Source organism: Orbicella faveolata, unplaced genomic scaffold (assembly GCF_042242905.1).
Source record: "Orbicella faveolata isolate gen_17 unplaced genomic scaffold, um_ofav_v1 contig_47, whole genome shotgun sequence".
Taxonomy (NCBI): domain Eukaryota; kingdom Metazoa; phylum Cnidaria; class Anthozoa; order Scleractinia; family Merulinidae; genus Orbicella; species Orbicella faveolata.
The window spans coordinates 24,880,979-24,893,719 of NW_028301577.1; the positions used below are offsets into that span (position 1 = coordinate 24,880,979).

The following is a 12,741-nucleotide window of genomic DNA, read 5'->3' on the forward strand; positions in this document are numbered from 1 at the left end:
ATCGGCAACAAGAATGGGATCTGGCTAAAGAGTAGATTGGAGCAATTAGATTAAAGAATAAGAACTTAAACTTTATCGTTTCCATTCCGTAGCTGGGAAAATTGATCGAAATCGGTAACAAGAATGAGATCTGTATACAAGAGTTCACATAGCCTGCGTAGCAAGCGTTCCCATACGGAGAGCTTTTCCGCATTCTGACCGCGCGCAGGCTAGAGGTCACAGGAGTATCAAGACTGAAGAGAGAAAAACAAACTCTTAAACCGTTTAAGAACAATTTATAAATAACTAGTCAAGATCAGCCAAGTCACTGACCCACGTGGTAAGATGGCACAAACAGTGCTAATAGAGCAAGGCTGCTCACATGTGAAATTATGTTGTCAAGGGTAAAATACATACATGATTGAGTCTTTGAATTCTACAACAGTTAGATTCACATTTCGTTCTTTAAAAGCTTCACGCTTCAGTTACTTCTCGATGGATTTGCCAGCATGAATGTCCTCCCAGACGTTTTTTACACTCTGGTCTCAAGATAGACATACAACTTCTCCTTAACAGCTTCCATACATTTCGGTTAATGCTAGATCCGAGAATATCGTGTCGCATCTAGACAATAAGGAGCTTAAGTAATAACAACGGCGACGCCAAGGACGACGCCTTGGAAAAATGGATTTATATTTGACCTTTGAAATTCGCAGTTATCTCGATCTGTTAAGTAATAGTAATTGGACCGGGTGGAGTACAATTCAGGGAGTAATCGCGTGAGTAATTTCAAAATCGGACGAGCACGAAGGGCGAGGCGGATTTGAAATTACGAGCACGATTACTCCCTGAATTGTTCGACACATATTGCTAATTAATCGTATCTATAACAACTTTCGGAATTAAAAATGTCTTTGAGAGCTTCTTTTAAGCGAAAACGTCTGTAGCGCTTTTCATAAGTTTAGAAAACTGTAGGAAACATCGCGAAGGAAGCCATTAAAGCGAGCGTAATTGACGTACCAATCACGTGGGTATCCAATTACAGGTATCCGATTACAAAAAGTTCAAACTGGATACCTGTAATTGGACACCCATGTGATCGCGCACCGATTAGGTGACAAATAGGCGAGCGGAGAACTAATCACGGTCGAGAATTTGTCATTGATACGGTTAGTACGCCAATCGGTCTAAAACCCCACTCAAAATAGTTCTACAGTGCCAGCTATAATTCCACAAGGAAAAACGAAAAGTAAGCTATCGCGACGCAGTTATCCAAAGTACTCAGAACTTGGTTATTTCACGTTGTTTCTGGAAAGGATAACTACGAAATATAAAAGTCTATGACGCACGTGCGGGCATTGGGCTGCTCATTAAACCTTTGGTTTGTTGTGTTCTCGCCGTTGCCGTCGCGGTTTGCTTAAGCTCCCTATCATCACTTAGTTGATGAGCTTATTTATTCTCATCACCTTTCTGTATGATGATATAATGATATTGAAACGAGAAATAAAATGCCGATCAATCTTGAGTCAAAGGATAAACAGACAATGCCTGACGAGATAAACGATTCTCTGTCCATTGTAGCTCATTGTGTATTTTCAAGATGGCTCCCATCGCTTGACGCAGGATTTCACAACATGACCAGTGAATGCAAGGGATGGCAGAACGCTTGAAAATAATGTTTGTCCCCGCTAGTGGATATTAAGAGTCGTCTGTTTTGATCCTCTTTCCAGCTAAATCTCCGTCGGGTATGTCTGCTTCTTGTTGCTTTCTCTTTTTGTCGTTGTGTTCTGTTGCGCCGCCAGACTCAGAGTTGAACAGCACTATGATGGCTGTCATGTTATCACAACCAGTTCCATCTCCTGTAGTGTCCGGCGCTAAACAAGAATCTAGAAGCTGTAAAGACCAGTAAGTTAGGTATCTTATAACGGATTAGAAAATCGCCCAAACAAAACACGCGCGCTGATTGGTTAAAAATCGTGTTGCTATTAAACAATTAGATTATGAACTCGAGATCTATTTCCGTGTTTCTATCGAGTTTTAGTATAAACCTACCTAGAGAGACATATTTTTCGTAATAGTTACTACCGTATATATTATCGCTTATTTTTCATTAGAATATTATCAGTTGTAACAACCCTCTTTTCTGCACTACTTTTGAAATTTGTTGCAATATTGTAATATGTTTTTATCGATAAAATAAATTAAAAAATAGAAAATAAAAAATAAACCTACCGCGTTCTATCACGAATGCCGCTCTCTGATTAGCTACGCTACTCACTATCTATTCTGTTGTAGATAGTGAGTAGCCTAGCAGTGTGCGCTTGTTAACGAACTGGCGGCCGCTTCCTTCCGTTTTCGAAGTAGCTGTGAAGAGGCTTTAGATAAAGTTTTGAACGACTAGTAGATTTATACTAAAACAATTAGATTATTCGCTCTCGATTTGTATTCGTGATAGTTGCGTCCTCGTCAACTATCACGCGACAGAAATCTCGAGCTCATAATCTAATTGTTTAATAGAAACGCGATTTTAAAATCAGCGCGCGTGTTTTCTTTGGGCTATTTTCCAATTAAAAATTAAAATAACTTTGATTGACAGTAGTCTCCTAAGCAGACGTCTGAGTGGGAGGCTAGATTGATAGTGCATGTTTACCTCCTCACAAATCTTTGTTAGGTTAAGCTGACTGTTCTTTCTTTGTTCTCGTAGTCTGTCTCCCACGAAATCTACGACTTCTTGACTCCCTTTCACATTCCTAAATAACCAAAAAAAAGCACTAAAGTTTCTAAAGGGTTAACAATTAGCACGAACAGCATATGTAAAGGTGAAGGTGAATTAATCACCATGACACGAGCGTGGGACAAAGAAAAATTCTGAGTCCCCGACAGGAATCGAATCCATGACCTCCCGAACACCGGGCGGGCGCTCTATCCACTGAGCTACGAGAACTCATGGAGAGGAAGGTCATTTAACTGAGTTCATATATGACAGGTGTCCTGCATACTGCTAGGATCAACGCTATCGAATTCATCGTGAGTAGTGATAAGTTGATAATGATGGTGAATTTTAAGCTCGGTAATGAAATGTGAAGGTGAATTAATCAACATGACACGAGCGTGGTACAAAGAAAACTCTTTCCAACTTATCATCATATGTAAAGGTTTGCACACACTGTAGACAGAACAGAATTTCAACAGAACGTCTTCTATGATGTAGTCTAGTTCTGGCCTTCTCTCTGCAATAAAACGCTACTCCAAAAACGTAGCGTTGCGTGACAGAGTGAGGTGCAGAACTGGACTACCTATGCTACGAAACTTGGTAAATAATAATAATGAAACTTTATTAAGGTGTCAAACCATGTAGCCTGGGAGAAACCCATACCAATAAGGGGACACAAACTAAGACAAAATACAAAACTGATGATAAGACCAAAAATATCTACGCTAAAATAAATGATTATTCTTACCATATCCCGTCACAGGCGATGACCATAAACTCGTCCGCCCTAAGAAAAATGACAGATATCAGTGTTTACATTCTCAATGGCGACCTCGCATACAATGTTTCTTTAGCCCAAACAACAAGTACATTTTGCTTGCAGTATGTGACCCAGGAGGATGTATTACTTAGTAACCGTGTTTGCCGTATTAAAGCCCTCATCTCACGCCACACTTCACTCAGACTTTTTTCGTAAGCGCCTCCGTTACATTGCTTCGCCCCGCCCCATCCCACCCTCTTGTCAACAGCGATGGAGCTACCGTCTCCCAACAAGGAACCCCAGGTTAATTCTTCCTGCCGTGCATCGTTTATCGAGGATATGATGTTATGATGGCTAATGATGCCAGTGCTTAACTCCGGTTTCTGAGGCGGCTAGGAGAATCACTATTCCCTCTGGAATAGGAGGTAGTTCATCACAGATATATAAGCTCGATTTCTGTAGCCTGAGTCGCAGACAGTCTAAATTACCGGGGATTTTGACACGTCCGGCTGCAACGCAGGCTAGATTTCGGCCGCTCTCGCGAGTCTGGTCTAAGTTCCTTTCCCGAACAGGGGCTGGTAACCGAGTTTATCACTGATAGTGCTACTGTGCTTCGAGAACAATAACCCCAGTCGAAGCTAACTGTTGAAACACTGCCTCCCATGCCATAGGGTGTTGTAATTTTTATGATGAAACTCTACTGGGTTTGTGTAACTCCGTGTTATAGATAACATTAAACAATACCTATTTCTGAAAGACGTTTATATATTAGGCAGTACTGGCATAACAAATGAGAAGTTTGTTGGTGGCTTACTCTGTTAGTGGTGTTTGTCTGACATCTGGCACTGCAGTGATCTGCTGCTCGTAAGCCGATAAATCTGTTTGTAATTTATAGCTATGATCACCTGGAAGGCGAAATAAGTGTTACGATACTCCAACATATTTGACGACGTATTTTGTTTGCTTTTCTGACGGGCAAACAATCACAAGCAATGTGCTAACGCGCACGGGGGATGATATTTTATTTCTACTCACTCTTCCAGCAAAGCGGTCAACAATCCGGCTCGAAGAATTAGCCTCTAGCAATGTATTTCTCAAAAAAAAGTTGGCAACGTTTGACTGAGAATTTACAGTGTTGGTTAAAATTTTAAATTTTCTTTATTCTGAATTTCTGTTGGCTTGAAAATGTGAAGTAGCTGACTGGAGGGGCTCAACAAATGAGGTGAACTCTGCCTAGAAGTATAGAACTTAACATGCTTCCATTGCATTAAGTGCAGTTTCTTATGCACACAAACTATAGCTGATTAACTTTTGCTAGAGTATGAACATACTAGAGGACACGTATAGTATAAATCTACCAGCGTCCTATCACGAATGCTGTACTCTCAATATTGACTAGGCCGCTACCTCTTGTTGTAGATAAGGAGTAGCCTAAAACCCAGTACCAGCTGAAAGTTTTAGTACATAGAGACTATGAATGATAATCCGAGAATGTCCATTATTGTGTCGAAGTTCAGACAGCAGCCTTGCAATGTGCCCTTGTAAATAAAATAGTAGTCGCTTCTTTGCGTTTTCGAAGGGTCTGTGAAGAGGACTTAAAAAAAGTTTTCAACGACTAGTAGATTTATACTAAAAATGCTGTAATCTGATTGGCTGAGCCATTGCACACTATCAGCGATTAGTGTGCACTGGCTTGGTGTGGTCGATAACATTTCAACGTTTTCTCATAATCTAGTTGTTAACTAGAGCATTAACATCGTACCTAACGCTCTTGATAGATTTAGGCCGCCGTTAACTCTTCCTTCACATGTGACCTTCCCGCCTGCTTTGTGAATTCTATTTAATTCATGTTCGTCCTCTGGTTTGTGGTCCATAGACATTTCCAAAGCAATACCATTGCGACACAACACACAACGTGAATCGCCCACATTCGCTACAGATAGTTGATTGCCATGTAACAAAGCGACTATCGCTGTAGTTCCACTGTCATATCCAACCTATAAAATATAATTTGGTACAGTCACGAACGGTCGGGCGTGTTTAAAACACAATGAAATGGCGAAATTATTAAATGTCACCACGGTTAGACTAAATAAACCTAAATTGCGCTCAGGTTAACCTAAATAGCGCTCAGGTCAGCCTAAATATCACTGACTTGAAGGTGGTTAGCTCGCACTAGTTGTATGGGTTAACCCACATTGTTAGGTGCCATTTCGTCATTTCGTGTTTTCATTAAATACGTCCCGAACGGACCACTAATAACTGGCCTAACTAAAACTTTGAAAATTGAGTTTGCAGACAGATTTGGTTCATGCTTAGAGCGCGACTATCGCAAGATTCGCAGGTAAAATATAAATTCATTTTTTAAGCGACGTTGTCTGCTGAAACTCCCTTAAGAAACCACGACGGCGATGCCGAGGGCAACATCGATTAACAAATGAATTTATATTTTACCTACGAATCTCGCTATATTCTTAAGTCATTTCCCTTTGTTTCTCAGTGTCAAACTATTACGACACTGAATCTGGGACAGGGCGAAACATTTGGAATAAAAATAAAAAAAATTAACCGTCGTGGTTCACGTTCCCCGGACAATGTAGGATTTGGTCATTTCACGTTCTTGTTTTGCAGAGGACGGCAAAGAAATGTACCAAGAATTATAACGCACGTGCACAGCTTTTGTTTTGCTCATTAACCTCTTGTTTGGTGGCGTTCTCGTTCCCGTCGTGGTTTGCTTAAGTTCTCTAAAAACGTGAAATGTCTAAGCTCTGCGTATTTTGCAGAATGCAAACGAAGGCGGCTAATTGCTAGCTTGAAAACTTTCTGAGGCATATAGTCTACACAACTGGGAAATTGAGAAATTCGAAGGTAAAATATAAATTCATTTTTTTACTAAGCGTCGTCCTTGGCGTAGCAGTTGTTATTGCTTAAGCTCCCCATTGTTGTTGTCAATTGTCAATCACTATTCACTTCTGCAAAACCACTGTTACTGCTAGGAGATCGAAGTGAATGTTTCGAGCAAGATGAAGGTACTTTTTGTACTTTATCAGGGATAACATTCATTTTTGAACTTTTCATACAAGTAAACTATTCACCTCATCTGAGCTTTGAAATCCTTCATTTTCATTGGCAACTTGTCCATCTACGTCATCATCATCGTCATCATCATCCTCGTCATCGTCATCGTCATCTTCATCATCTTCTTCTTCTTCCTCCTCCTCGTCACCCTCTTCCTCATCATCGTTATCACCTTCTTCAACAGCAATCTTCTCATCACTTGTATTATTTTCTTCCACCTTTTCCTCTTGACTGGTCCCTGCCTCTTCTTTCTGTGTTTTTTCGTCATTTTTGCTGTCAGTGTCTATTTCTTTGTTCTTCCTTTCCTTGTCATCCTCTGTAGTTTCGTTTGTAGAGTCCTTGTTAGACGAAGAACTTTCATCTCCATCTTCTGAACCATTTTCACTTATCTTTTTCCCGTCTTTGCCGTTTTTGATGCCTGACGAATAGTGAATGAGCTCATGAATATTTCCATAAACAAGGGATAGCTTGCATTATTTGATATTAATTTCGATCCCTCGCACAAATTGTATAATTTGAAATGAAATTAAACTTTTTCTTTATACAGTCGAACCTCTCTAATACGGACACAGTGAAGTAAATTTCTAACATGATCTGGTATTGGTATCAATTAGTGTCAATGTTTGTGTAACTGCCGACAGGAAATGGTACATACCGCAAATTATCGACACCCGGTCCCCGGAGTGTCCGTAATAAAGAGGTTAAATTTGCATGAATTTGCTCCCTAGGGCCGAGATTTAGTGTCCATCGTCTGTTTTAGACAGCGTCCGTAACAGAGAGGTCTCCGTATTGGAGATGTCCGTACGGAGAGCTTCGATTGTAGCTTCCACTCCAATGTCAAAATTTTGATCAGAATTATCACGAATCCTGATAGATTGACTGTATGTGTATTTCACTAGAATACAGTCTGTAATTTTTTTTATTCTTTTCTTTCAACTTGACTCCACTACTCTGAACTGCTGCTTATAAGCCCTGGGCTTATGCAACTTTGTAAGGGCTTTTAGATGGACTCATAAACAGAGAGGCTTTTATCCGAGGGGCTCATGACCAGAATAAAAAACCAGTTTGAAATGAGCTATAGCTGTGTTGATTGAAATAGGTTTTTCTTTTACTGGTTTTTAATTAAGCTTCAAAACATCACAATAAAACAAATTCAAAAGAAGGACAATTAAAGGGGGCTTGTTTACAGGTAGATGGGCATTTAACTTGGGGGCCTAATAAGCAGGGGGGGCTTATAAGTAGCAGTTTACGGTATCGTTTTACCATTTTCATTTTGTGAATCAATAATGGCACTCTTCTCTTCTTTATTTTCATTTTCCTCTTCACCATCATCAGCTGCGGTTTGCTCATCATTTTCTGACCAGTATTCCACTTCCTCTTCATTACCATCTCCTAACCTCTTTTTCATCTGAAAAGAAGAAAAATCGACTGAAGTTGATTTAATGAAATTGAATGAGTTTATCCTCACTTAGACTGTATGGTGATCATAAAAATATAGTGTATTACACTATGGATGGAAAGTTTGACTGTGCTGTTACAGGGCTCGACCTTCAGGAAAAAAAACCTTGGGGCCACCTGGCCCCTACAGTAAGTTTCCAGCAAAAGTATTTCAGTGAAAAGCATGAAAAGTTAGTCCCCGGTGAAAAAGATTTGGTCGCATTGGTGACCCCAGCAGTAACAACGTTGAGCTCTGTGTAAATAGAATTTGTAAGAAATATCTTAGAAAAGAAGGGAAGATTGTGACACAAATGTGGTACATGTTAAGATCTTTTTGCACCACTCATTAGCCTGAATGAAAAAGTTATAACTATTTTCTGGCAAAAAAAGGCTTGTAAATTGCTAGCTGAACTACAAAGAGAATGAGCAGTATTTCCTCTTTGATGAGATTCGAATCTTAAATTACAGACCTCTTTCATCTTAGCCAACAGTTCATGCAGAGGCATTGAAGCTTCTTGTTCCAACAATCCAAGATCTTCTTCTTCATCAATGTCCTTATCAACTCCTGCTAATTCCTTCAACTCTGCAAGACCCTGAACAACAGATACAGAATAATTGGTTACATGAGAATGTGAGGATGAAAATATCCATTCCTGTTTGAGATGGCCTCAGAAGGAAAGTGTGGGAGGTTTATACAACAAGATCATAAAACAAAAGGGAATTTTCAAGTTATTTCAGTGACATCATTTCTTTGCATTACATCTTCTAATGAGATCCACCATTGTGAAAATATCACTTGAGACAGTATCATTTAGTAGTGCAGCTCACCAAGTGGGGCACCATAACTATATAAATAGAACTGCATGCATGCATAAAAATAGGAAACCATTTAATTCTTTTTACATGGCTAGCAGCATGGATCCTGGGTGCCCTACAACAACGATGTCACGGAACATGGCTGCCATACTCCAGCTAATATGTGAACCGATGCATGCAGCCTTGGTTTACAGCATACATCTTGGCAGCTGTCAAACAAGGTATCTGCTGACCAGTATCATGTGCCCATATCACAGGCTCAGGTGTACAGCTCATCGAGGTCACATGTTTTTTGAAGTTGACCACTGCCCAGGTAGTGGTTTTCGTTTGGATCACAGGCTCAAGCCAGGTTACCTTATTGTGATCAGGAGTTTGGCTAAATCTATATATTTGGTGAAGACTTGTTATTCTGTCTTGTTATCTATCTGCTTGACAATGTATTGTACATCATTCAGATTGTATTTAGAGAAATTTATTATTCATTGTCACCAACCTCATCACTGATAATCAGCTGGTCAACTGCCAGGAATGAGTCAACCATTGACTGTTTGATGTCTCCTTTCTTGTAACTCTCTGTGTTCTTCAGAACTTTTGGCAAGTGCTTAGCTACGTATTGTGCTACTTCTGATCCTAAGTGAGCAACACAATAGGAAGTAAGTGACAAACCATGTGAAAGATGATTTCCAGTCCATACTGCACGGTCCTAGCACCCTAATGTTTACAAAAATAAAAAGTCTCACTCTATGGAATGTGAATCGATGTTATTCATCACGAACGACATACCTTATAGACCACTTTCACAAATGGCGGCTAATTATATATTCTTTGGCAAGTATTAAAATTAGCCTTACTAATCTCGTTTTAAAGTTGGTAATTCAAAAGAATTTTTACTCTGAAACGAGGTTAGTAAGGCTAATTTAAATGCATACAAAAGAATTTTAAATTGGCAGCCATTTGTGAAAAGGGTCTATCTTGGTGGCCTTTCAAATTCTTTTTCCAACAGCTTCACTGATTTTTACAGCTGCAAAGTTATTTCATCAACTGATAGGAGAAAGAACAAAGCATGAAACTTCGCATCCATAAGAGTGGTTGACATGAAAGTTTGAATTTACTTCATGTAAGTATGGAAGTCACAAAATGTTCACATTTTGTGATGTCTTACATGGGATAACACAAAAAAACGTAAACAAACTCTTGAGAGTGCACAGTATGGACTGGAAATCATCTTAAAATGGTGTGTTTCAATATATTAAAAAACATGTTTACCACTTCAGTCAGAAAAAAGCATGAAAGCTCAAAAATCTACCTAGTAAAATGGGACGGATGGTAGCCTACTGATTAGGGTGCTGGATTCCGGATTGAGTGAGCCAGGTTTGCACCCTTATCAGAGTCATTCTGTGGTGTTCTTGTGCAAGACAATTTACACTCACAATGCCTCTCTATACCCAAGGGAATAAATTTGTACAGACAACTTTATTGCCAGAGGATAAAATAGTGGTGGACTAGAAATGGCATAGAAATAACCTATTCTTGTTACAGAAACTGAGACAATCTTCAATGGTGATGGGTCATTTTGCCTAATGCAAAGTGAAAGGCAGCCAAAATAAAACATTGCTCAAAATGCCACTAAAAGACAATTTTCCAGATCCTTTTATACCTCCATGGCCATCATAAACTGCAAACAGTGTGGAACTGTTGTCAAAATCCAACATGCATGTATGTGCATCCTGTTAAAAAAAATGAACCAAAGTTAATGTTAAGCCTAGAATAATGTCTACTTGATAAATGATAATCAGCCCCTCTGGGAAATTTGACTCTCTGAGGCCAGGAATGTGTTGGACAAACAAGAAGAATAAGATGAAGACATCACGTCTTCTATCCACATTCAAAGAAGACAAAGAACATGTGGGTTATTGTAATTATTTTTTACATATTAAACAAATTGATATTTTCAATATGGCAGTCAACTGACTAAGCTCGGTTTACAGTTTATATACAGTTTTTATAAATTTACTTTTTTATTTTTGAAAGTTTAAGTGCATCAGATATGGATAGAAGAGGTGATGTCTCCAACTTATTCTTTTATTCTTCTTGATAATTAGCCCCATCAATGACTTGGACCTCATTCAAAAATGATCTCACTCACTGTGACAGAATAAACTTTTCAAGCAACCTTGTTTGAAAAGCTGTTAGTTAACAAATAAACTTGTTAGTATGGAAGAATCATGATTACTCTAAACTCCATGTGAAACAAAAAATCGCTTTGAGAATCACGAGTTTAAGATATACTGTAAATACAAGATAAAATAACAGTGAAACAAAACCAAGGTAAATGACTTTTTGTTAATTGGAGATTGTTATTCTGGACCCTTCATCCTACAATGAAAAGACCACGGTGTTGTCTTAGATGGAGTAGGAAAATGAATCAAAGTTTTTTTCTTATTTACAGGGTAGGCATTTCAGGGATGCAGCCACATCAATCAACAAATGCATCTATTCAGTGCACCCCAGGGAATGTTTGCCCAATATGGTGCATTGCAAACATTGCAATGTTTGCACAGGCAAGGATTTTGCACTGACCATTACATGGCCATTTCCTAGAAGCAAGAAATTTTAATTTGCATTATACAGTGGTACCTCGATACAACGAAGGGCCAAAGGACTGGCAAAATATGTTCACCATAAAAGGGTCTCAAATATCAGGATTCTTCTCTATATGTTTTACTATTCCTGGGGCAAAGAATTAATACCCCTTGTTAACACAATTCAAGGACTTCGCTAAACAGGGCTTCGTTAAACCAAGGTTCCACTGTATCCATATATTTGAGATACATCAGTATCATCCCAAACAACTAGCCATCCAATCAGAACATGGTTTACATAAACAAAATTTAACACCTGGATAGCACTGTATAGTCCATGCACGCAGAGTATGTGCTCAGAAGGTTTATTTACAGTTGCTAAGTACTGCTGTACAGGATAAGATGTGACAGTCTATTCACACACGACTCAATGGAGATAAACTGTTTTTCTCTGGATTTTTTTATCATAGAATAGGTTGGAATGACTTTGAACTATTTCAGCTTTATTTTTCTCCCTGAAAAATAAGCTTAACCTCCGCAGATCGTTAGAGCTCTTAATAGTTTAAACCTATCTTATATAAGCTCCAGCTTACATCGGATTCACCATGTTATCTGTTAAGTTTAATATTTAAAAACATCTGCCACGATTTCTTCCCTGGCTGTGATTCCCTTCAATCCACTTCAAGTGGTACAACCTTTAGCCCTGCCATATGAATAAACAAAACGCCTCTCCGAAGAAAACCATCGAAATGGATTTCGTCGATTTTTATCGTCAGCCAACAAAGCTGATTACTCAGTGAAGCTAAAGAAAGGTGGAATCCAGAGAGCCAAAGGTATACAAGATGGAGTGTATTAAAACCAATCACTCAAAGAGTAGTTGTCAATGATCAATAAATACAACTGTTATCAACGCTTCGCTTTATACACAAGGTGTAAGAGTTTATTTTGCGGTGCAAACTCACTTACCTCCATAGTCACACGCCAGCCTTGCATACAGGATACGCCATACCTTACTTTACCGTTTTCGCTGCTCTCAGAAATCTTCTCCGTTTTTGGTTTCGCCAAATACGCGCCCATAATGTTTGGAAAGAACGTTCGTGCAAATAAAACTTGTAACCACGAGGCTTGCTTTCTCTCCGTTGCAGATTAAAATTCTTGATCTTACAATGTGAGGCACAAAACTCGCGGGCAAGATGCGCTCGAACTTCCTGTTTTGGTATTGCTGCTGAATTGCCTGCGGGCTCAACCTTTGACAAAAGTTACTTTAAAACTTTTTAACGCTTATCAACAGATCATGATTTGTCAATTAAATGACATTATCATAGATGGCTTTTTCATGAAAATAAGCTTATAGATTGAAAGGGAGAAAGAAGCGC

The 12,741-nt window shown here is 39.0% G+C and overlaps 1 protein-coding gene across 1 annotated transcript; it reads right to left on the reverse strand.

Moving 5' to 3' along the window:
• Positions 1–260: 260 nt before the first annotated feature.
• Positions 261–12,576, reverse strand: LOC110051993 (protein phosphatase 1G-like). The gene is made up of 11 exons (XM_020758111.2): positions 12,332–12,576; positions 10,441–10,510; positions 9,277–9,413; positions 8,438–8,560; positions 7,794–7,938; positions 6,548–6,948; positions 5,215–5,449; positions 4,267–4,357; positions 3,441–3,479; positions 2,630–2,729; positions 261–1,872 (listed from the first exon to the last, which is right to left on the reverse strand). The coding sequence occupies exons 1-11, from the start codon at positions 12,440–12,442 to the stop codon at positions 1,678–1,680; spliced, it is 1,647 nt and encodes a 548-aa protein (XP_020613770.2). The 5' UTR covers positions 12,443–12,576; the 3' UTR covers positions 261–1,677.
• Positions 12,577–12,741: the final 165 nt, after the last annotated feature.